General features: G+C 32.8%; 1 protein-coding gene across 2 annotated transcripts in view; it reads left to right on the top strand.

The window, feature by feature from the left end:
• Nucleotides 1-26,028, top strand: part of LOC145672034 (neprilysin-1-like) — a 134,105-nt gene that overhangs the window by 12,815 nt on the left and 95,262 nt on the right. For both annotated transcript variants that reach the window (XM_081741239.1, XM_081741237.1), the window contains exon 2: nucleotides 11,904-11,948. In XM_081741239.1, coding sequence (XP_081597365.1) covers nucleotides 11,904-11,948 — 45 coding nt within the window. The remainder of the gene's footprint in view (nucleotides 1-11,903; nucleotides 11,949-26,028) is intronic.

The following is a 26,028-nucleotide window of genomic DNA, read 5'->3' as shown; positions in this document are numbered from 1 at the left end:
CAAACTCCAAACTACGATAAAACAACGAAATAACGATAAACAATCGCTTCACTCTGCATTGTTGTCAACCCAATGACAGATTACTTAGAAGGCTTCAGTAGTTTCAGGGAACGATTAGCACACTTTCCAGGCAGTCTGTTTCCCTTTCATTTCAAACGAGGACGTTACTTTTTTTTCAGTAAATGCATGAAAGTCTCTCAATGCAAGAGCTTTATGTTTACCCATACTTTCAAAGATATGCTTAATGCTCATGAATCTCTGACATTTGCAAAAGTCAAATAGAACCAGATGTCCTGAAGTCCAGCAGTTCTAAGAGTGTGAAAAAAAGATATCGCCAAAACAACTACCTTAGTCTCAACTGTGCAAATCATAACTTTTGGCTCCATGCTCAACACTGTCTTTAGCATGGAGAAGAATAGTGCAGTCGACTTCTACCTGTTGCCTGCATTGTACTCCAGCAATTGAAGTTTCATCTGGCCGAGATGAACAAATAATGTCATCAATCTCAGTATTGATATAAATCCAATAAAAAATTTAAAATGCACATTTTGCAAGTAATTTGAAGAGCTCTGTCTTATTCTGATCACAGTGGAGGAAATCATTCCAAGTTTTTGGTAGCGTATTTCTCTGCTACTTGGTGACGAAAACCAACGTTTCTCTTATCTCTCACACGTTTCTTCAGGCAAGTGTTCAAGTATGTGTATTCTGTTTGCACGAAATCTCTCAGAATCATTAAAAATTCTGTCTTTGAATTTAATATCACAGAATTCTTCAAACGTTCGTGATGTTTTGGATGAAAGAGAATGTAATAGTCCTGAACGATCGTAAATGAGTGCATCGCAGAATCCTTCGAATCGCGGTGCGTGGTGCAGCTTTTTTCAAGATACTGAGATTTCTGACATGGCCGCAGAACACCGTTTGATGGAAGTGAAGAAAAGCTCTATATAATCTACTTCAAAAATTTGCAGTGTACAAAATCTCCCCCCAACATAAAAGGAACTAAGGCAACAGTACCTTTGTTCAGCATACCAGGGAGCTGAAGTTTTGGGCCATGCATGCTCAGAGAAGGACAATATTTCAAAGCCAGAAGGATGGGAAGGGATCATTGTTGATGGGGAGTGGACAACAGTCTGGTCTTCTTTTCCCCCTATTATGATTCGAAACCTGAAGAGAATTCGTTAAATGTAGTTTCTCCGGATGGGTTAAACTTTGCTCTTGTTCAAAGTTCCGTGCACGCTGCTTTACACAAAATGCACTGTTGGTAGACAATGCAACAAACAAACGAATAAATAAATAAATAAAAGGATCAAAGAAGATGATCAAGAACCACGAGAGCTGTGCAGAAGCAGTTAATATTTTGTAAACATTTATGACATTAGTGCAGTATTTCTCCCAAAATTAATTAAAATCACTGATGTTTATAAAAATTAGTCTTTCTTTACACCTATGGAACCTCCTGGGGAAAATGAGATATGAAGAAAAAATATAAAAAGTTACTTGCCAATGAAATTTATGAGTAAAGTGAAAAAATTCGGGTTTGGAAAAATGTGCGGAACCCATAAGATACAGAGTTGAATGTGTAAGGACAGAAAAGTTCTCTCTTAAGAAGAGCTTTCGATGTTTTTTTCACGACGTTACTAAATAAGATATCGGAATGGTGTTTGCACAAAGCATTAACAATATTGCAACGTATTTTTGTGGTTTGTTAGGGTTACGTACTTTCACCTGGAGCCGCTGTAAGAACATCTAAATCGAACAATTAGTAGATAAGATACAAAAGAATTTAGTGAACTTCTTAAATGTCCTGAATAACCCCATAAGATTTACTTCTTAATAAATTTTGGGACATAAACTTCCCTTTTTTCGTACGTCATGGGATCATGGACAATATTTCATTTGAAGGATTCCATCATTTTAAAGAGAATGACATACTAACAACAAAATTTGGATGGTTAGAACTCTGTCCAGAGATTTTATTTCGTCATTTTCACTACTTATATATATGTTTTACTTGCAAACGAAATTGCGAAATATCTTTTCAAGATGTCACTAAATAAGATATCGGAATGATGTTTGCAGGAAGGATTCACAATACGCCGGCGTATTTTCTGTAGTATGTTAGGGTTGCGTATTTCTGAAGATAGAATCATTCTGAAGAGAGTGGCATACGGATTTTGGATGTATTGTAGTTGCTTAAGGAATTTTAGAGGGTAATGTTCGCTATTGGTATACATGGTGGCCCAAAAGTAGGTATACAGTACCGTACTGATCAGCTCATTGCATTTTATATCATTTCTTATTTTTATCCATCAGATAGACTTAGTTTTTTTATTATTATTTGGTTTTAATGTGGGCTTACTTACATCTTAAGCTCGGAAGAGCCGAAGCAAATAAACCTATAAACTACAATGTTATACTTGATCAATGCCTGGGTGTATACGGTAGCTACTTTTGCACCACCCTGTATATTTTGTAATTTGAAATTGGATTGAGAAATATTTTTCCAACTTATTATATTTAAGATGTCAAAATCATATTTGGCAAAAACGTCACCAATAAATAAATGTATCTTTCCGAGTACAATGTGATTGCGTACGCTTACCTGGGGTCACTCTAGGGGTTCCGAAACTTCTAAAAAAGATATTTTGTCCTGAGAAATTTCCCGATATCCCCAAATTTCCCTTTCCTCATACGTCATGCGGACATACACGATAATGAAGTTGAAAAGACTATTTTATTGTTAAGAGAATGCGATACTAATCGTTAAATTCGGATGAGTAGTGTTGAAGCAATAGCTACTTTTTTTTTTTTTTTAAAGGCAATACCTTGGCTCATGGCAACCATCTTTAATGGCCGCCATTTTGGTGTTTTACACGGATTTCGAAGTGGATCTTTGGCTCAAATGTTACATTTTGACAAATTATGACCACATAAAGTGTCATATTCCAATCAAAAAGTGCAGCATTTTGGCCTTTCCAGCCATGTACACAAACGTACTACTACCAAAGTCATTAATTTAACAGCCGAATATAATAATGATAATAATAATAATAATAATAATAATAATTTATTATTATTATTATTATTATTATTATTATTATTATTATTATTATTATTATTATTATTATTATTTAATTGATTTGTGACGCTAAGAATGATAATCTAAATATAGCACTAAGTCAGAAATTTAATAATTAGAATACAACTATAAGAGCATAAACGCTTCAGAGCACAAAGCAAGAAAGTTCACTTGCTTTCTTACAATTTCGCACCAGACATTGAGGTTCGTTACTATATTAGTTATACTAATACTGTATTCTTAAAAGTATTTGAAGATACCTGTAGAGTTTATGATTTACTTTATGATGTTATTTTTCATAGTTCTTAATAACTTATCTAAAACAGACCTGTTGCACTAAGAGAAAAATGTATGTGGCGTACGTAAAAAATCGTAGATTATATGCGTAAATCTTGTAGTTTTTGGACTTAATGTACAACCCTAAGCATTCTCCAGCAAACGTGTAATTGAAAAAGTATGTTGTGTACGTACTTTCCGTGCGAAGGAAAGAATTGTATATTGCCGGTCAGGATCTCATGTACAGATGGACCTATATAACATATAGCTGACGTATGTAACGTACGTATACGTAAAGACCTTAATGCAAACTGCCAATGCTAAGTCCGGCAGCAAAGTATGTCAAATCTGTTGCTTTACAAATTGTAATGATGGATAGTAAGTCATGCACAAAGAAGGACAATTGTAGGCTCCTTAATACTTGATGTCGGTCTGCAAAAAGGTGAATCAAAACTTCCAGAAGAATATAGATTATGTTTATATGATAAAGGATCAAATTTCGAAGACACCAAATCTGTTTGGTGCTTATATAGACAACATCGGAAGTGGTAAGCGAATCAGCACGAAACTACCCATTGACTTCTTTTTCTTTGGGAACGAATAATAGGGGAAAACTTTTTGGTAAAATTCAGATCTAGTTTTTGAAGCCTGTTGAAAGAATAAAATTGCTTAAGAAGAAGTAAAGAGAAAAAATATTACAAAAGGAAAGAACATTGGGTTTAAGATGGAGAGAAATGTGTTTTGGAAATTATTAGTCATTTTAATAGAGAATGACATCGATCTTGAAACAATCTGCTGTGCCCATATCAACATCTACACCTTTGTCATTATTGCATGTCGATCCCGTCGTAAGGAAAACTTACAACAATGCTCTCAGTAAATTATTTCAAGTAAATTGAGTCGACGTATTTATTGTAGATTGGTTTTGTCTCCTACATATTATTAGAGAAGTATATGTGACATACGTGGAATCGCCAAGAAAATTATGAGAAAGATTGGCTCGTACGATTGACAGAAAGTAAACTTAGTAATTATTATATTCTTACCACCAATCTTCTTCAATTGAAGACTGCAAAGAACGTCGTTCAGAAGTAGCGGCGACGTCTCGAGTCACTCCAATGGGTTCCAAGCAAAAGAACCCCAGATTCCGTTAAGGCAATGAAAAGTGATTGCTTCAAACAGACTGTAGTAAAGATTGAGTGAGGGAGTAACTAATATAACGTCTTGTCGGTTGAGGGAGTAACTAATATAACGTCTTGTCGGTTGAGGAAGTAACAAATATAACGTCTTGTCGGTTGAGGGAGTAACGAATATAACATTTTGTCGGTTTCTTTTTCAGGAGAAACAGAGAATATGTTATGAAAACCGAACATGACCTACTCGTCTGGAAGCAGTTATAAGAGTGATACTTTAAGGAACGAAGTTAAGTTGTTGCCAAAACTAACGATACTTCTTTTGATCATCATCTTATGGAATATATACAGAAAATCAACACGAATGTCGAGATTCATATTGAAGTTAGAACTTGAGCAGCAAATTATTTATACTGCAGAAAAGTGACCAAGGATATAGGACTGAAGTTGTGTAAAGCGTTACCAAACTTCAACATCTTACCTGGCTGTGACTGCAATCCTGCATTCAACCAAATGAAAGTGCTCCGTTTTAAACTATAGAGAAACAATGGAATCTATCAAAACTACTCTTGCAGAATTGAGACATTGGTTTCCAAGAGAAGAAATTATTACTAACATAGAGGAATATGTGCGAAACGTATATAAAAATACCCAATAAAATATGTCAACCACTTACGTCCTCACCTTTTTATAGACACGTACAAAAAAGCCCTCAAGGAGGAAGGAACTCGTTAAAATATGGAATCAAAGGAATCGGCAGTTATTTAGTGCTACCTTGTGGGAGTCTTGTGACTTTACACATAAAAGGGTCTCATTACATTTGTTCAGCATAGCATAGCATAGCATAGGCTATGACGCAAGATCTTGTTTCTTAGAACCTTCCTTTGTATAAAAAATTACAAAGAACTATAACGAAGGAAATTTCATGCTAGAAACGTTGGCAAATATTATTGTCAACGAAGACATCCAAAAGGAAATCAGAATAAGAATAGAGAGGACGAATTCAGCCGTTTCAGAGGATGGTTCATCCAATGATGAGGACTAAGCTTAATTTATTTTTCATTTAACCTGTCAGTCTATAGAATCACTTTTGTAATTTTTTGTAATTATCTTCCGCATGTTATTGTAATAACTACAAACATCCAACTAAATAAACATTTTTAGTAGAAATGTAGCGAAAGAAAAGAAAGTAAGGTCGAAACTGAACCTTAGGCGCTATTTCCAAAGACGAGAAGAAAGTATCGTAAGTAATTAGTCTGATTTTAATATAACAACGTCTCTATACACATTATAACCAATATATATGTTGTTATTATTTCACAATCTCCCATTATTAATTATTCGTGTTGAAAAATGATCATTGCAACAGGTCATATTGCGTTTGAACCTTGTTTGTTACAGTAAAAATTGACTGAACGAGTTTTACATAATTACTTGTAGAATATAGATATAGTCATTACTATTAGCAGGGCCGGCTTTACCACATATCCAACACGTGCATTTCGAAGGTCAGGAAAATCTGTCATCATAATAGTATTATTTAAAATAAATATTTCTGATTGGAAACAGATTTCATGATGATTTTAGTTGAATTTACTAAGTTCACCTTCCATTTGAATACTACATTCATAAATTATGTTTAGGTCTCATTAGTTTAAGGTTACATGGACAGTGCCAAAGCAAATGGATAAACAAATTCCATCATGAATTGCTTAATTGTTGTCAAATATAAGAACTCAATTCTCGAACAGTAGCGAACACCTGTTCCATTTAGTTAATTATCATAGTTTCGATATGAAAACTAGTCTTGACTTTGTCATAAACAAGTTCCTTATCAGATTGAAGGTGAAAACAAGTTTTTTCTTTAATTTTTTTAACAGAAGTAGAAGGAAAAACAAGAAATAAAGATAAAAGAGTTCTGGAATTGCAAACTGATATATTGAAATTGAAGCTCGATATCGAATTCAATAAAAAAAAAAGGATTACCATTTTAACTCTGCAGATGCATTTGCTTTATCTTTCACTAACATCATAAATTATTTAAAGAAGAAAACAGACACAACTAGCTTGTTTGTACCGTTTAGGCCTTTCTGAGTGCGATTCAGTGGTAGAGCGTTCACTTCTGATGCATGGAGTCCTTGATTCGATCCCAGCTTGCACCAACTGAACTTTATGGTGGGCAAACATTGGGTAGGTAGATTTTCTCGAGGTTATCCCGTTTAATCCCACTTTCTTCATTCCATTTCATTCAAAACTCATCATCACCGTTTCCTTTAGCCTAGCCGGGACGTAAAACTTGAAGATTGTATTTCTCTGAGTGCGAGTGCACTTTCCCTCCCCGTCGTTCTTCGCGATGGGGTAGCATACTTAAAATCATGCCTTTTAGGGTTTGTTCTTTCTGGAGATAGGGGACGGGAAATGATGTCATTGCATGGGACGGCAAATTGCCTAGGGCCAGCTCTCACTATTAGATATATGTTGATATGCTGTAGCATTAGAAACGCATATATACACAAGAATACTAGAATTAGATGGTGCAGCTCAAAAAGTTGTTTCACTTATAACAACCCACCACTACTTCGATCAAAGTAAGAACTTTAAGTTTGTCTACCACAGTGAAAGTTAAGTGAACAAGATGGCAGACTTTTATTTCTTGACAGAAAGATAAGTATGCAATCTTTTGTGTATCTTTCCAAAGGTTAGCTTCCATTACTAGCTTGCGTTACTAAAGTGAAAAGTTTATGTTCGTCTGTCAAAGTGAAAGTTAAGTGAACAAAATGGCAAATTGTCTTTTTTCTTACATTCCAGTTACGGACTTTGAAGTAAACAATATTTTATCGGGTTACCTCTCAGTACATATTTAAAAAAAAAAAAAAAAAAGTCCCAAATTTCAAGGGATATTTCTGCCAAAAGTTAACACACTCAAATGGCAGACTTTCATTTCTTATTCACACTCATGCTTACAAATAAGAAAATAATTTTAAATATTTGGTTTCCTTCTAGTACATTCCAAGGCTGGCATCTTTTGGTCTATAAAGAATTTCGAGATGTGAACATCTTATTGTAATAATTGAAATGCCCCTTCACCAGGTGTGCTTAACACCTTTTTCCGTCCCTTGTATTACAAATAACAAACAACACTGAAATACCTTTTAATTATTCTAAATGAAAAGTCCATATTCCAAATTTTTGTCTCCTACCTCAAGCAATTCTAAGATATGTATATACATCTCATAGTAATTATTGCAGCTCCTAACCCTTTCGCTTTCCAACTTTTTTCTTCTTTTTAGGGCAAATATCAACAAAAGTTTAAGCCATGTCTAATCACTATAAGTTAAAAATCTAAATACCAAATTTCATGTTTTTAATCTTAAGGAATTCAGAAATATGAGCAGTGGTGGATCTAGAAGGTAAGGCAGAAACTGGGGGGAGATAAGAATCCAGACGATGATAAGTATATAATAAGTTTACGGAAATCATTTTAAACTGAAATGAAATGTAATCTTTAAGTTTTACGTTCCATACTTATGTCGTCTAGGCTATAGGAGACGGTAATGATAAGAAATGAATGAAATGGTGGAATAAAAAAATGGGAGAACCCCGAGAAAACCAACGCACACGGTGTTTGTCCACCACAAAGCTTACTTGGCGCGAATTGGAATCGAACCAAGGACCCCATGCACCAGAGATGAACGCTCTACTATTAAGCCACAGCGGCCCACAAATCACTTTAATTTGAAAATCCGTTTACGCACTTTGTTAACATAAACTAGAAACATCTAATATTCTTTTCCAATAAAGAATAAAACGCAACGCGTACTATAAACTTTCAAAAATATATTAATAATACTTCAGTTATTTTTGTCACTCAAAAAGTGGGAGGCCTAGTCCCCCCGGCCCCAGGCTTGATCCGCCACTGAATATGGGCGTGTTATAGTAATATATGCAATCCCTATTCCTTTCCCTTTCCTCATGTTCTTCCCTTCAAGTTAAATATCAAAAAAACGAGGAAATGCATGTTAATTATTTTGAGTAAAATGTCTAAATACCCAATTCCGTGTCTCTAGCTTTAAAGTATTGCGAGATATTGATAGTTTATTATAATGACTACAGCCCTATTCCTCTACCTACTTCCACGTCGAATTTCCAAAAATCCATGCTTACTGTTACCTTATGTCACGAAACCTACACAACAAAAAATGAGGTGTTAAAACAACACAAAATATCCACCACTTAAGCGTGTTACTTGAGTGTTAATTTATCGCCTTCCGAGCATATCAGAAGTAACTAGTAATTGTCAGTGAGAATTTGAATTTGGAGTTTATTGTTTGCAGTAAGCAACTTTATGCACTATATTTGTCATTTATGTCAAATAAGGAATAACGTAATATGTTTTGCTCCTATCGATGATGAAAATAGTTTAGTAAGCCTATGAATTGTCTGATAACAGTTATATGAGTAGTAGTTTTGCCATCTGTTGTTCTTATATCCTAGCACATAAGAAAAACAGATAAGAACAACAGATAGCAGAACGGCTACTCATGTAACTGTTGCCAGACAATTAATAGTCTTACTAAGCTATTTTCGTGACCGTTTACAGAAAAGATAGTACGTTACTGCTTACTTGACATAAATGCCAAATATACTACGTAAAGGTTTGATTAAAGAAAACAATAAAATCCAATGCAAATTGTCACTGACAGTTACTTGTTATTTCTGATATGCTCAGAAGACGATGTCCTTGGTGTTAAAATAACACACCAGTAACACCCTAAAGTGGTAGTAATTTTCTGTTAATTTAACACCTCATTTTTTTATTGTGTATGTACTGTCGAAATTTTAAGTTTCCACTTTAAGCCCTTTAGCCTTCGCATTTATGTCAGTCAGTCACTTGTTTTATGAGAGGTGTTCCGTCAGAGAAGGGCCAATTCGCCAAGTGTGCTTTTACAGCTATTCCAAGATTTCTTATTCGTAAATGAGACAAGAGCGTACCTGTCAAGGTCATCTCTGTGAATAATCACACTCGGTATATTGAGAAATGAAGATTCCTATTCAAATATTGATTATAGACTACATTAATAGTAATAATTCATCCATTGCATTGTCACCCTTGTCTTCCGAAAGGCCTCAATATACAATGCAAGTCAAACTGAGGGATTTTATTCTGTAAAATCCAACAAACACATGTTATTGTAAGACATAGGAAAGGCAAACTCTCAAAGTTTTTTTCAAGTGTTGTATGTGAGCACCACGCGTAATACGGCACGCATCAAGCCGATAGTGTATCTCCTGCCGAATAAAAAGATCTCTATTCTCTATGATTCTTAGCAATAGAAAATGGCAACACTGCTTGGAAACAAGAAATTATGAAACTTAACCTTTCGAAGCGCATGTCTCACAATAACATATGTTTATTAGGTTTCACATAATAGATTTCTGAAATTGGGTACATCATTTTGATTTGTTCTGTACAGTATAATAGAGATAAAACGAGTCCTGTTCGCAGGCTTCCTGAGCTTACTGAGAGTTTTGCCTCCCCAGTCGCTGCACTATTTTTTATGCCATTCTATTTACCAGTATGTCTTTTACCTTAAAGAGGTTGACTGTGTGCTATGTGGTGATCTTAAAACTACAACTTTTTTTCCCTTTCAATGTTGAGTAGACTAGTAATAATTTGATTTCCCATTTGGCAACACTGAAAGTAATAACAACTATTTCTTACTTCAGCTACCATGCTAAAACGAGGAGAGAAAAATATGCTCTCAACCCACGGTAGCGTCTCAAGAGTAGCCCTGTATTACATAATCAGGCTACAAGTTTGTATACGTATTTCTTTCTAAGGCTTTCATATTGTACAAAAATATTAATGCCCGACATTATGACTTTACAAACTATCTTCCGAGATTTCTGGCCAATAAAGGGAGTCCTGGAAATAGTAATGAGATTCTTTAATAGTTGTTTATTTGTGCTATCTTTCTTCCTAGCTTTTAATTATTATTCTGTATAAACCATATTCCTTGTGTTGTTTTGTTTCATGATAGTTTAATATCGTCTAATAACACATCATTTGATATTCACTCATAATTCTTATTTTAGCATACGATATAGACTTGAATAATAATGTTTAGAAGGAAATAACATAAAATGCTTTTAGAGTATAAAACAGTAATGTATTGGTTATATTTTAATTGAATTAATTAATACATATGATTTACATTGTTCATTAAAAAAATCCTTCTATGTCTTTTATGACAATCATAGATGATCTCAAAGCAGTGTATACCCTCTGAAAATTTTAGGACTACAGCACTGCGTATATCATATATTAACAAAACTTTTATATAATACGTGTATGTACACTCATGTCCAAAATGATTGTCGCATATCTATAACTGTCTTCTTCTAAGAATATAATTTCATAATGATTTTGCTGGGTACTTTTAATACTGATACTATGTGTATAATCGGGAAATGTATATTTGTGGTAAACTTCATAGGGAAAGAATTATAAATACGAAAATTAGAGTAAAACAAAATGTTGCTAAATGCACAAGAAAGTTTTATTTTCGATTTATTGTTCTTATTTACTGCTCTTTTGACATGAAATTTGCCACATACATGTCTTTGCCAATTCTACACATACTAACATATATAAGAAATACCGGGCGAATTCGTTATCAAATTATATTCCTACAACATATTTATAGACATGCGACAATAATTTTGGACATGAATGTACTTTCTTCATGATAAATATTTTGCACACATCATCTGTCGTTGGTTATTTAGAGAGGGCACGGTGGCTCAGTGGTAGGGGCATACCTCTGGTGTGTGGGGTCTCTGGTTCGAAACCCAGCCAATTAAACTTGTGGTAGACAACATGTCCATGGCTTTTCTCGTGGTACTGCCGTTTCCTCCCACATTCTCATTCCACCAAATATTCCATAATCATTCACTTACCTTACTCACCGTCTCCCTTAGGCTAAAGGGCATAAGCGTAGGACGTTAAACTGGAAGGTTGAACTTCATTTGTTATGATTCAAAGAAAACGTTCCCTTTGTTCTGAATGGAGCTCATATTATTATAAGTAGTAATTTTTTAATGTTTTACAATTTAAAGTGATGGGTCAACTACTGCCCTGTCAAAGACAGGGGCGGATCGAGGACGGACTTCCGGGGTGAGAGCGGTGGATTGTAATACTGCTACTTAGAGCTACTTTTAAGAGGAGCAAACTCTGGGATGAGTTTTATTTAGGCTTATATATAAAATAAGAGAGTTTCCTCTTCCATGGGACCATCACCCCAATCGCCCCTCCCTGGATCCGCCCCTGGTCAAAGGTATTATCTCACTAAAACTAAACTTTTCTTATGAGTGAATTTCTGTAAATAATAATAATGTTTGTTGTTCTGTTGCAGCCCCATACGCAAGGGTGTGTCTCAGTGAGGAATGCGTTCGAACAGGTAAGTTGCAACTTCATTTTTATTATTAACCAACATAACACATAAATAGAAGTCTGTGCGTATATAAAATATCGCATCGGCATTCAGAACAATTACGAGAGGCTATCTATGATTTCAAAACTATTTTCCATCATAATAATTGTAAATTCTTCCGTTGTGGTTTTGCGAGTCCTACGGTAATGTATCAATAAAATGTGAACCAAACATAAACATAATTCCTTCTTGGGAGGGTGCCAAATCATAACAGTCGAAAGAGCTCCTTCATGGCTAGGCGGTTAGAGTACTCGCCTTTGGCGTGGGAGACCCTGGTTTGATTCCTGCTGGGAGCTGTGGTTCGGATCTCACGTTGATCAGTTGGTCCCGTCTCATATAGCCTCGCTGCTGAAAGGAGCGTTAAACTGAAAACCAACTCATAACAGTTGAAATGGAGGAGTGAAAGACGAAAGTGTAAAAAAAAAAAGAAAAAAAAAAGAAAAAAGAAAAAATCTTTGTACTAGAATGTTTCGACATGGAGACTTTACATTTACATCCATAATTACTATATTACTTAAGACTAGGAATACTGCTCATTTGATTTGATTTGATTTTTTGAGTTAGTGTCCTCGTTCAGCAGCGAGGCTATATGAGACGTGGACCTACAGTTTAACGTGGGATCCAAACCACATTAGTTCCACCGAGAATCGAACCCGAGTCTCCCGTGCCAAAGGCGCGTATGCTAACCGCTTAGCCACGAGGGACCTCGATACCGTTAATAATTACTTCAGCTATTAATTAGGCTACAACACAAATTTATGTTAATAAACCCTGTATATGAGTTACTGTAATTAATTTGTAAGCTTTTGACAGTAATATAATTTTATTCATCCACAGTAAGTTTTTAGTAAGGTATAATTTTTTTTTCCAAAAATATTAAGTAGAAGGAATTCCCTCTCAATTCTCCCAGGATTCCGCATCCTGCTTCATGCAACTCTATCCATCACGACTCTGGAACTCACTAATAGAATAACACTTCGGCAGTTAGTGTGTGAGGAAGACAACGTTAAGTTGTCGAAACCGTTGCACTGTATTCTAGTTTTTAATAAATAACTGTATATACTCTGGTCAGAAGTGTTAATTATTCTGTCCTGCTTCAAGATCAACTAATGTAGGGGCGTCATTTGGTGCTACAGGGTGAAATTATATACATTTTTAATCGGTATGATAATGCAATTAAAAACGTGAAACTGTATTTATATGTAAGGGCACGGTGGCTCAGTGGTAAAGAGCTTACCTCTGTGTGTGGGGTCCCTAGTACGATTTCCGACCAAGTAAGTTTGTGGTGGACAACATCGTGTCCGTGAGTTTTCTCGGAGTCCTGTCTTTTCCTCCCAGTTTCTCATTCCACGAATTCTTACATAATCATTCACTTGCTTTAATCATCGTCTCCCTTAGCCTAAAAGAGCATAATCGTGGGACGTTAAACTAAAAGATTTCATTTCACTTTTTCTTATTTATATGGAAAGGTTTTACCCAATTGGCTGAGCAAAATCTGAAATGACGCTTCTGAACCCTTGCAGTCAAAAGTTGTGAAATTATGGACAAAACGAACTTACTTAAAGCCAATTTCTGGGGGCGGGGAAAAAAAAAGATTGCCAAGTTCGTAATACTGTATGTCAACTAATTTCAGAACGCATTGCTATTTAATTTTCAATACTCAAAAGGCATGAGTGGTCATAAAAGTAAAATGGGGATAAAAAAAATTTCTTCAGGAAGAATGGCGCCTTTAAAAAAATACATTTGCTTTCCATGTTAAATACATAGAATGTTCAAAGCAAAGAAAAATAACAAACACAGTTATGCTCTGGCGATTGTGTGTCCCAAAAGGGTAATCACATTTTACTACAAGAAGATATAATTAATAATACTTCAAAGAGTAAACATAAATATTTCCGTGTGTTCATTAGCATTTGCAATTTTATCCGTCATCTGCAACTAAAATAAAAGTATTTTCGTATCCACGAACACATCTACAAGATGAGGTCTATCCAAAAAAAAAAAAAAAAAAAGCGATCAACAGCACTGTATTTGACTTTCTGCTTTCAAACATCGCGAAATGTGATTCTTCCCAAGTATTTTAACGGTATTGAATTATACTGCCTTGTATCATTGTAGTCCTAGAAAAATTTTGAAGATTATCTTGAGTCTATGAAATGTTGTTTCAAATAGGATAAGACTTTTACAGAAAGTTAGAACACGTTATAAGAAGTGTACATAGAAGAATGTAGGGGCCAAACCCATTGTTATGACTCGTTCCAGTATTTCAAAGCAGGAATAACGTCCATCGGATACAAAGCGAAATCTGGATGTCCATCAATATAATGTGCTGACGAAGTTCAAAAACTGCGCGATTTTGTATAGAAAAATAATCTTTTTACCGTCCACGATATAGCTGAGGAAGTAGAAGTCAGCACGTCGCCTTGCCATGTGATCTTAGTTGAAAAAATTAATATGAATCGTATCGCAGGAAAGTTCTTCCCACTGCTGCTAACAAATGAACAAGAAGAAGCATACGTGGGCATCTGTGAAGATCTTTTGAGTCGTGCAAACGAAGACGTTACTTTCCAGAAAAACATCATAACAAGTAACGAGACTTGGGTTTATGGTTACCATTAGAGCAACCCACATTATGCTTTATTTTCTGTTTAATTATGCTTTATTTTTTTTACAAATTATCCTTTATTATGCTTTAGTGTTAATTTCAATCATTGTTTTACATTAATCGTGTATAATGCATAATATTTACTGCACATTAAATATTCTAAATATCTTGATCTATTTATTAATATTTTATGGAGCAATTTCTTTCATATTTAATGAACTTTCTACTTAATGCACTGCAAAGAGACATGCTTTGCTGGAATCAGTTTTTTTTCTATCATTTGTGTGCACCTTAGAGGTGCATATATACAGAAAGGGAAAGTATACAGAAAGGTGCACAAAAAGTACAGAAAGTGCTCAAGTTCGAGAGGTACACATAACAATATAGTGTGGAGTTGTTGTGTACTATTCATTGTTGGCGGAAAGTTTTCTTCTTTTCTTTTTTTTCTTTTCTCCACAGGAAAGGATTACACCAAAAAATTTACAGAAATAAAAATAAGTTTTTCATTGTTGCATTGTTATGTTCTCAATGATTTTGCATTGTAAATATTTTTTTTTAAATATTAATATAGTATATGTTAAACTTGTAGTTAAATAGAATTTTCCAAGAATTATGCTACATATTTTAAATTATGCTTTATGCTTTATTTTCTAAAATTATGCTTTATTATGCTTTTAAAATTAGTTTCTTCTGGGCACTCAGACAACCACAACCATGTTCAAGGTACCAACCATACGTCTAAATTGCTATCATGCTTTTTATGCTTTTGGGTTGCTCTAGTTATGATATTGAAACGAAGATACAATCAATGGATAGGGAAAACTTCGCTGAGAGACAGTAAAGCACGTCAAAGTTGCTCAAACATTAAACTAACACTTAGTTTTTCTTTTACGTTTGTGGTGCTGTTCAGTATGAATACGTACCAGATTTAAAAAACATGAAGAGAGAGAGCATTATTTAGAAATGATTAGGCATCCGAGGAAGAAGATATCATAAAATAGAACATGGATACTGCACCATGATGCTTCTAGTCACTCGTGCTCCTCATTAGGGTGTTTTAGGCGAAGAATAATGCGACTATTGTAGTTCAAGCAACCTACTCGTCTGATTTAGCATCTGCAGATATTTTTCTGCTCCCCAAGTTGAAATCCACCCTGAAAGGTGGCCGTTTTCAATCCACTGAACAGATAACAAAATATTCGCTACACCTTAAGAGGCTCTATCACTGCGAAATTAAAATACAGCTAATTTTACAGTAATTACGCGGTATCTTCAAATAGATAAAAGATAATTGAAAAGTGGAACAAGACCTCCCTAGGCAATGTTATTTTGCATGAGTTATCGTTACCACGAGTCACCTAGTAGCTTTCCGTTTGCAGTTATTTAGAAACGCGAAAATAAATGTCTATTTTCTAAATGGTTGAAAATCGAAAGCAGATAAGTGAGTCGTGATAACGGTATCTGACGTAAAATAATATTGTCTAGAAAGGTCTCGTTCCATTTTTCGAGTATCTTTAATTTATTGGAAGATATCACACGATTACTGTAAAATTAGAGGTATTTTAATTTCGCAGTGATAGGGCCTCTTAAGACTATTCCGAAAAGTGTATTCTTTTATGTGTTCCAGCCGTGAATGACAAGTTGGAAACGATGTATCAACAGTAGAAGTAAATATTTAAAAAAAAAAAAGTTTGAATAACCCCCGAAGATAAGTTATATTTAGAAAGATCGATTTCTTTCTATACAAATATCATAGATAGGAGTATTCTTGATTTTAAAAGTGCTATAAAATATTTACAAATTTAACAATCTGTATGGCCTAACTGGTCGATTGATTGGATTCTGTGTAGGGTGAAGGAGAAGTAATAACCATGAAGGAAAATATAGAAAAAAATATTTATGTCGAAGCCGTCTCTATTCATTAATTGATTGAAGAATGGAATTTGAGGTCCCTTTTCTGCACCAAACAATCATATACTAAATAGAACTAACTGAGTAAAGTGGGACCCGAATTACCAGACGAAGCAAGTATCTCACCGCCAGACCATATGCACAGCGACCAAGGCATTTTCCATTTGATTACAAGATTGTCTGTGTGTGCTTTAAGAAACGTAGAGTTCCTTAGCAGAGATAATGTAAGCTCACAAACGGATCGTATCTTGTGTCAAACTAGGGAGCTCCGTGGCTCAGCGGTTAGCGTACGCGTCTTTAGCATGGGAGACCCGGACTCGATTCCCGGCGGGAGCTCATGTGGTTCGGATTCCACGTTAATCAGTAGGTCCACGTCTCATATAGCCTTGCTGCTGAAAGGGACGCTGAACTCAAAATCAACTCAACTCAACTTGTGTCAAACTAATCAGATTACGATTATTATTATTATTGTATTCATCGTACGCACTCTATAGGCTTAAACCAACTTTCAAAAAGTAAACCAGATACTGACTACTAACTTCCCATGTTCCTATCTTAATTTCTTTTTTCTTTTGTAGATTTCGTGTAGTAACCCCACCTGAACATCCGAGCAAGGGACCATTTAAGCTTAGGGCGGGGTTTTGATTGTCTTGGTGTGATAAAAGTCTCCTGTGTAGATTTCCAAGACGATTTTTGACAATGTTTGCAATAACTTAATGAGCCAAACAAAAGTTTGGAATAGTACTTCGCACTAAGTGTGCTTCCGTTTGGTAGGTAATCCACTAAGATTATATAAGGAAAGATCCTTTCTGAGAAAGATGCGGGACTTCGTAAGGAAAGATATATTTATAAAAATGGCTTTCCCTGACAATACTTGCGGTTTTGTCTTTAAGGTTGTCAAATCTATAGTGAATTGGTCATTAAGTTGGAACTATATAGTTTTTAAGTTTGAAGTCAGTAAGTTGAAACTATATAGTTTTTAAGTTTGAAATAATTAAGTTGCAACTATATAGTTTTTAAGTTTGAAATCAGTAAGTTGAAACTATATAGTTTTTAAGTTTGAAATCATTAAGCTGGAACTATATAGTTTTTAAGTTTGAAATCAGTAAGTTGGAACTATATAGTTTTTAAGTTTGAAATCATTAAGTTGGAACTATATAGTTTTAAGTTTAAAATCATTAAGTTGGAACTATATAGTTTTTAAGTTCGAAGTCAGTAAGTTGAAACTATATATTTTTTAAGTTTGAAATAATTAAGTTGAAACTATATAGTTTTTAAGTTTGAAATAATTAAGTTGCAACTATATAGTTTTAAGTTTGAAATCATTAAGTTGGAACTCTATAGTTTTAAGTTTGAAATCATTAAGTTGGAACTATATAGTTTTTAAGTTTGAAATCATTAAGTTGGAACTATATAGTTTTTAAGTTTGAAATCAGTAAGTTGGAACTATATAGTTTTTAAGTTTGAAATCAGTAAGTTGGAACTATATAGTTTTTAAGTTTGAAATCAGTAAGTTGGAACTATATAGTTTTTAAGTTTGAAATCATTAAGTTGGAACTATATAGTTTTAAGTTTGAAATCATTAAGTTGGAACTATATAGTTTGTAAGTTCGAAGTCAGTAAGTTGAAACTATATAGTTTTTAAGTTTGAAATAATTAAGTTGAAACTATATAGTTATTAAGTTTGAAATAATTAAGTTGCAACTATATAGTTTTAAGTTTGAAATCATTAAGTTGGAACTCTATAGTTTTAAGTTTGAAATCATTAAGTTAGAACTATATAGTTTTTAAGTTTGAAATCAGTAAGTTGGAACTATATAGTTTTTAAGTTTGAAATCAGTAGGTTGAAACTATATAGTTTTAAGTTTGAAATCATTAAGTTGGAACTATATAGTTTTAAGTTTAAAATCATTAAGTTGGAACTCTATAGTTTTTAAGTTTGCATTCAGATCATGTCAGTATTTTTAAATCGCCAAATTGACTTGTGCAAGTAGCGGCATCTACTGAAATGGTTATTATTAGGATTAGCGTGACATCCAGACTGAAACGTAGCCCTTTATTGTTAGGATAATATAAATTCGGGGTAAACGGTCCCTGAACGGGACATGTTATCATCTCCATGATCTTCAAATACACTCTCAATAATTAGTCAGGTTTCTAGCCTCAGCAAGCCATTATCGCACTTCACATCTCTCAACAACTGGCGTTTCATGGTTGAATGAACTTTCTCTTTTTCCTGAAATCAGCATTGCAACCTTCTTTCTTAAGATAAAAAAAATTTAAATCTAAATGTTTAACAGAATAAGGAGATATCACTAATAAATTTAATTTCGAGAGTACACTAAGTAATACGAAGTACATCACACATAATATTATTAACTTCCTAGTAATGATAGGAGACAAGACTTGAAACTTAAGGCTTTTATAAGATTCAGGAGTAGTAGTTAACTCTTGCGAGTGACATCTTTCTGGACTATCTTTTCAAACGTGAATCAGTTTTATCAAAAACGACTCAGGAGATTCTGCTTATATTTCATAAATAAATATTTAAATCTAATAACCCAAGAATAATGTGTAAAACAAATTCTTATATAAAAAATATGCAGGAAAGGTAATTTCCTGTTACGGCTGTTTCTCTCTCTCTCTCTCTCTCATACGGCATGCGATTTTATTGATACTTCCTTCAACTTGCAGAAATAACTCTGTTTGGGATAGCGATACATCAAGTTTACGTGAGGTAAAAGGAGTAAATTCTACCCGATGTTGCACGTTTGAACATGCTCATACAAAATAATTTTCCAGTGAAACCTACCGAATAAATTATTCGATTTTATTAAAATATGTTTACAGTTATCTTCTTTATCGCATTCAAACAATCCTCACTTGTTGCGATTGAAAATAGTAGGGTAAACGGGAACAAATACCCGACTTTGAGATTTCCATATTTTAAATAATATAATAAGAAAATAATTTTCTATGAAGACGTTCGAAAAAATTGCTAGATTTTGACATAATAAAGAGTATAGTTTGTTTATGGCTTAACAAACATTCCGATGCATGTAGTTAAAACAGATCAAGACCCCCTTATTCTCCCGATAGTCTGAAAGTTATTTCCACGATAACTTTCGTGAAAAGTATTCGCTTTTGAACAACGTTGTGTATATACATATTGCTTGCGATTTAAATTAGTGAAGAATGGGGATAATCCTAGGTAGATCATTCCGCTGGCACTTGAAAGTCTCTTCAATGGTAACTTTCGTTAGAAAAAAAATGCAATATCTGCATTGTAGTATATTATTTCTGATGCCTCAAATTTCCACAATTTCCTTGAGTTTAAAATAAGTCAAGAATGAAGAAGTTATTCTTTTGAACATGACTTTAAAATAGATTTTGTGATGATAAATTATATTTTAAAAAAATCAAAACATCGGAATCACAAATAAGAATTCAAAATCATATTTGATATTACGGCACTAAGTGGGAGGGTCGAGCTGGGTGAGCCTCCCTCTCTATGCCACTGCCTCAAAACATAATCATGGAATATTAAACTACAAAAAAGACCGTGTCAGAAGAAAATCGGCGATGCTTGTAATAATAATAATAATAATAATAATAATAATAATAATAATAATAATAATAATAATAATAGTAGTAGTAGTAGTAGTAGTAGTAGTAGTAGTAGTAGTAGTAGTAGTATGAAAAATATTTCCTACTGTTTGCTAGATTAATATTCGAGTGTAATTTAACATTTTAAAACAGCCTTTTTTTGGGGGGGGGGATTTCCAGTCACCAATTTAACTTACATGGGACAATTTGCCACCTGCACAGTTTCAGTACAAACAACACTTGTGTGATAAGACTGGAGTGGGGGAGAGGAGAGAAGTTAAAAAGAAGTCCAGGTGTAGAGGATATATAATTATCATTATTATAAAAACAGCAGAAAAAACATTTTCCACTAAATGTGATTTACATATATCGTATTAATTTATATACCATTATAATCATTTGAAACCTCAATTCCCTACAAAACACAATAGATTAATGTTACATCACTATTTAGTATTCTTTCAATAAAGAAACTAACCGTTTTATTGATAATATATGTAACTAATAAACTTTAAGGCTAAGTTAAATAAATTAATGTCCCTCAAAGCCGCAAATAAAAGCCAAACTCTAAGGTCTTAGTGTGATGAAGATACTACTTTCAAATTGCAGGTAAATATCAAATATTGACTATAAAAACTTATTACAAGATTTTAATACCATAAATTTACACCATTTAGTATATACAGCTAAGTAATTTACTTCCTATTGGAACGATGACTATTTTCCGAAAAAAAAAGAAATAAATAAAATAAAATAAAATAAATAAAGATATTGGAACAATATACTTAAATTTTAATTCATAAGCAGGTATAATAGGAACAATCTCTCACATTATTTTAAAACGATCAAATCTATAATGGTAGTAACTGCCCACATATTTATAACATTTGTTTTATGATAACATCAATCCTAATTGAAAGCTTCGGAAACTGACTGTTCCTCTCATAACTACAGACCCTCATATGGCTTTTCGTTACGTATAAGATTCGGACTTAACATAATATTAACTGGAAAAATTTTGAAAGTGAGACAGAAAGTGGATGAATAAGGAGAAACTTTAAACAAAATTGGCAAACATTTTTTTATAGTTGTCATTGTTGAGTGATTAAATTATTATAATACGGTTTCAGGCACAACTGGAAAAAATTTTGAAAGTGAGACAGAAAGTGGATGAATAAGGAGAAACTTTAAACAAAATTGGCAAACATTTTTTTATAGTTGTCATTGTTGAGTGATTAAATTATTATAATACGGTTTCAGGCACAACTGGAAAAAATTTTGAAAGTGAGACAGAAAGTGGATGAATAAGGAGAAACTTTAAACAAAATTGGCAAACATTTTTTTATAGTTGTCATTGTTGAGTGATTAAATTATTATAATACGGTTTCAGGCACAACTGGAAAAAATTTTGAAAGTGAGACAGAAAGTGGATGAATAAGGAGAAACTTTAAACAAAATTGGCAAACATTTTTTTATAGTTGTCATTGTTGAGTGATTAAATTATTATAATACGGTTTCAGGCACAACTGGAAAAAATTTTGAAAGTGAGACAGAAAGTGGATGAATAAGGAGAAACTTTAAACAAAATTGGCAAACATTTTTTTATAGTTGTCATTGCTGAGTGATTAAATTATTATAATACGGTTTCAGGCACAACTGGAAAAAATTTTGAAAGTGAGACAGAAAGTGGATGAATAAGGAGAAACTTTAAACAAAATTGGCAAACATTTTTTTATAGTTGTCATTGTTGAGTGATTAAATTATTATAATACGGTTTCAGGCACAACTGGAAAAAATTTTGAAAGTGAGACAGAAAGTGGATGAATAAGGAGAAACTTTAAACAAAATTGGCAAACATTTTTTTATAGTTGTCATTGTTGAGTGATTAAATTATTATAATACGGTTTCAGGCACAACTGGAAAAAATTTTGAAAGTGAGACAGAAAGTGGATGAATAAGGAGAAACTTTAAACAAAATTGGCAAACATTTTTTTATAGTTGTCATTGTTGAGTGATTAAATTATTATAATACGGTTTCAGGCACAACTGGAAAAAATTTTGAAAGTGAGACAGAAAGTGGATGAATAAGGAGAAACTTTAAACAAAATTGGCAAACATTTTTTTATAGTTGTCATTGTTGAGTGATTAAATTATTATAATACGGTTTCAGGCACAACTGGAAAAAATTTTGAAAGTGAGACAGAAAGTGGATGAATAAGGAGAAACTTTAAACAAAATTGGCAAACATTTTTTTATAGTTGTCATTGTTGAGTGATTAAATTATTATAATACGGTTTCAGGCACAACTGGAAAAAATTTTGAAAGTGAGACAGAAAGTGGATGAATAAGGAGAAACTTTAAACAAAATTGGCAAACATTTTTTTATAGTTGTCATTGTTGAGTGATTAAATTATTATAATACGGTTTCAGGCACAACTGGAAAAAATTTTGAAAGTGAGACAGAAAGTGGATGAATAAGGAGAAACTTTAAACAAAATTGGCAAACATTTTTTTATAGTTGTCATTGTTGAGTGATTAAATTATTATAATACGGTTTCAGGCACAACTGGAAAAAATTTTGAAAGTGAGACAGAAAGTGGATGAATAAGGAGAAACTTTAAACAAAATTGGCAAACATTTTTTTATAGTTGTCATTGTTGAGTGATTAAATTATTATAATACGGTTTCAGGCACAACTGGAAAAAATTTTGAAAGTGAGACAGAAAGTGGATGAATAAGGAGAAACTTTAAACAAAATTGGCAAACATTTTTTTATAGTTGTCATTGTTGAGTGATTAAATTATTATAATACGGTTTCAGGCACAACTGGAAAAAATTTTGAAAGTGAGACAGAAAGTGGATGAATAAGGAGAAACTTTAAACAAAATTGGCAAACATTTTTTTATAGTTGTCATTGTTGAGTGATTAAATTATTATAATACGGTTTCAGGCACAACTGGAAAAAATTTTCAAAGTGAGACAGAAAGTGGATGAATAAGGAGAAACTTTAAACAAAATTGGCAAACATTTTTTTATAGTTGTCATTGTTGAGTGATTAAATTATTATAATACGGTTTCAGGCACAACTGGAAAAAATTTTGAAAGTGAGACAGAAAGTGGATGAATAAGGAGAAACTTTAAACAAAATTGGCAAACATTTTTTTATAGTTGTCATTGTTGAGTGATTAAATTATTATAATACGGTTTCAGGCACAACTGGAAAAAATTTTGAAAGTGAGACAGAAAGTGGATGAATAAGGAGAAACTTTAAACAAAATTGGCAAACATTTTTTTATAGTTGTCATTGTTGAGTGATTAAATTATTATAATACGGTTTCAGGCACAACTGGAAAAAATTTTGAAAGTGAGACAGAAAGTGGATGAATAAGGAGAAACTTTAAACAAAATTGGCAAACATTTTTTTATAGTTGTCATTGTTGAGTGATTAAATTATTATAATACGGTTTCAGGCACAACTGGAAAAAATTTTGAAAGTGAGACAGAAAGTGGATGAATAAGGAGAAACTTTAAACAAAATTGGCAAACATTTTTTTATAGTTGTCATTGTTGAGTGATTAAATTATTATAATACGGTTTCAGGCACAACTGGAAAAAATTTTGAAAGTGAGACAGAAAGTGGATGAATAAGGAGAAACTTTAAACAAAATTGGCAAACATTTTTTTATAGTTGTCATTGTTGAGTGATTAAATTATTATAATACGGTTTCAGGCACAACTGGAAAAAATTTTGAAAGTGAGACAGAAAGTGGATGAATAAGGAGAAACTTTAAACAAAATTGGCAAACATTTTTTTATAGTTGTCATTGTTGAGTGATTAAATTATTATAATACGGTTTCAGGCACAACTGGAAAAAATTTTGAAAGTGAGACAGAAAGTGGATGAATAAGGAGAAACTTTAAACAAAATTGGCAAACATTTTTTTATAGTTGTCATTGTTGAGTGATTAAATTATTATAATACGGTTTCAGGCACAACTGGAAAAAATTTTGAAAGTGAGACAGAAAGTGGATGAATAAGGAGAAACTTTAAACAAAATTGGCAAACATTTTTTTATAGTTGTCATTGTTGAGTGATTAAATTATTATAATACGGTTTCAGGCACAACTGGAAAAAATTTTGAAAGTGAGACAGAAAGTGGATGAATAAGGAGAAACTTTAAACAAAATTGGCAAACATTTTTTTATAGTTGTCATTGTTGAGTGATTAAATTATTATAATACGGTTTCAGGCACAACTGGAAAAAATTTTGAAAGTGAGACAGAAAGTGGATGAATAAGGAGAAACTTTAAACAAAATTGGCAAACATTTTTTTATAGTTGTCATTGTTGAGTGATTAAATTATTATAATACGGTTTCAGGCACAACTGGAAAAAATTTTGAAAGTGAGACAGAAAGTGGATGAATAAGGAGAAACTTTAAACAAAATTGGCAAACATTTTTTTATAGTTGTCATTGTTGAGTGATTAAATTATTATAATACGGTTTCAGGCACAACTGGAAAAAATTTTGAAAGTGAGACAGAAAGTGGATGAATAAGGAGAAACTTTAAACAAAATTGGCAAACATTTTTTTATAGTTGTCATTGTTGAGTGATTAAATTATTATAATACGGTTTCAGGCACAACTGGAAAAAATTTTGAAAGTGAGACAGAAAGTGGATGAATAAGGAGAAACTTTAAACAAAATTGGCAAACATTTTTTTATAGTTGTCATTGTTGAGTGATTAAATTATTATAATACGGTTTCAGGCACAACTGGAAAAAATTTTGAAAGTGAGACAGAAAGTGGATGAATAAGGAGAAACTTTAAACAAAATTGGCAAACATTTTTTTATAGTTGTCATTGTTGAGTGATTAAATTATTATAATACGGTTTCAGGCACAACTGGAAAAAATTTTGAAAGTGAGACAGAAAGTGGATGAATAAGGAGAAACTTTAAACAAAATTGGCAAACATTTTTTTATAGTTGTCATTGTTGAGTGATTAAATTATTATAATACGGTTTCAGGCACAACTGGAAAAAATTTTGAAAGTGAGACAGAAAGTGGATGAATAAGGAGAAACTTTAAACAAAATTGGCAAACATTTTTTTATAGTTGTCATTGTTGAGTGATTAAATTATTATAATACGGTTTCAGGCACAACTGGAAAAAATTTTGAAAGTGAGACAGAAAGTGGATGAATAAGGAGAAACTTTAAACAAAATTGGCAAACATTTTTTTATAGTTGTCATTGTTGAGTGATTAAATTATTATAATACGGTTTCAGGCACAACTGGAAAAAATTTTGAAAGTGAGACAGAAAGTGGATGAATAAGGAGAAACTTTAAACAAAATTGGCAAACATTTTTTTATAGTTGTCATTGTTGAGTGATTAAATTATTATAATACGGTTTCAGGCACAACTGGAAAAAATTTTGAAAGTGAGACAGAAAGTGGATGAATAAGGAGAAACTTTAAACAAAATTGGCAAACATTTTTTTATAGTTGTCATTGTTGAGTGATTAAATTATTATAATACGGTTTCAGGCACAACTGGAAAAAATTTTGAAAGTGAGACAGAAAGTGGATGAATAAGGAGAAACTTTAAACAAAATTGGCAAACATTTTTTTATAGTTGTCATTGTTGAGTGATTAAATTATTATAATACGGTTTCAGGCACAACTGGAAAAAATTTTGAAAGTGAGACAGAAAGTGGATGAATAAGGAGAAACTTTAAACAAAATTGGCAAACATTTTTTTATAGTTGTCATTGTTGAGTGATTAAATTATTATAATACGGTTTCAGGCACAACTGGAAAAAATTTTGAAAGTGAGACAGAAAGTGGATGAATAAGGAGAAACTTTAAACAAAATTGGCAAACATTTTTTTATAGTTGTCATTGTTGAGTGATTAAATTATT

Source organism: Thermobia domestica, chromosome 15 (assembly GCF_964235325.1).
Source record: "Thermobia domestica chromosome 15, izTheDome1.hap1.1, whole genome shotgun sequence".
Taxonomy (NCBI): Eukaryota; Metazoa; Arthropoda; class Insecta; order Zygentoma; family Lepismatidae; genus Thermobia; species Thermobia domestica.
Note: the sequence above shows the minus strand (reverse complement) of the source record. Positions and strands in the feature narration are given on the sequence as shown.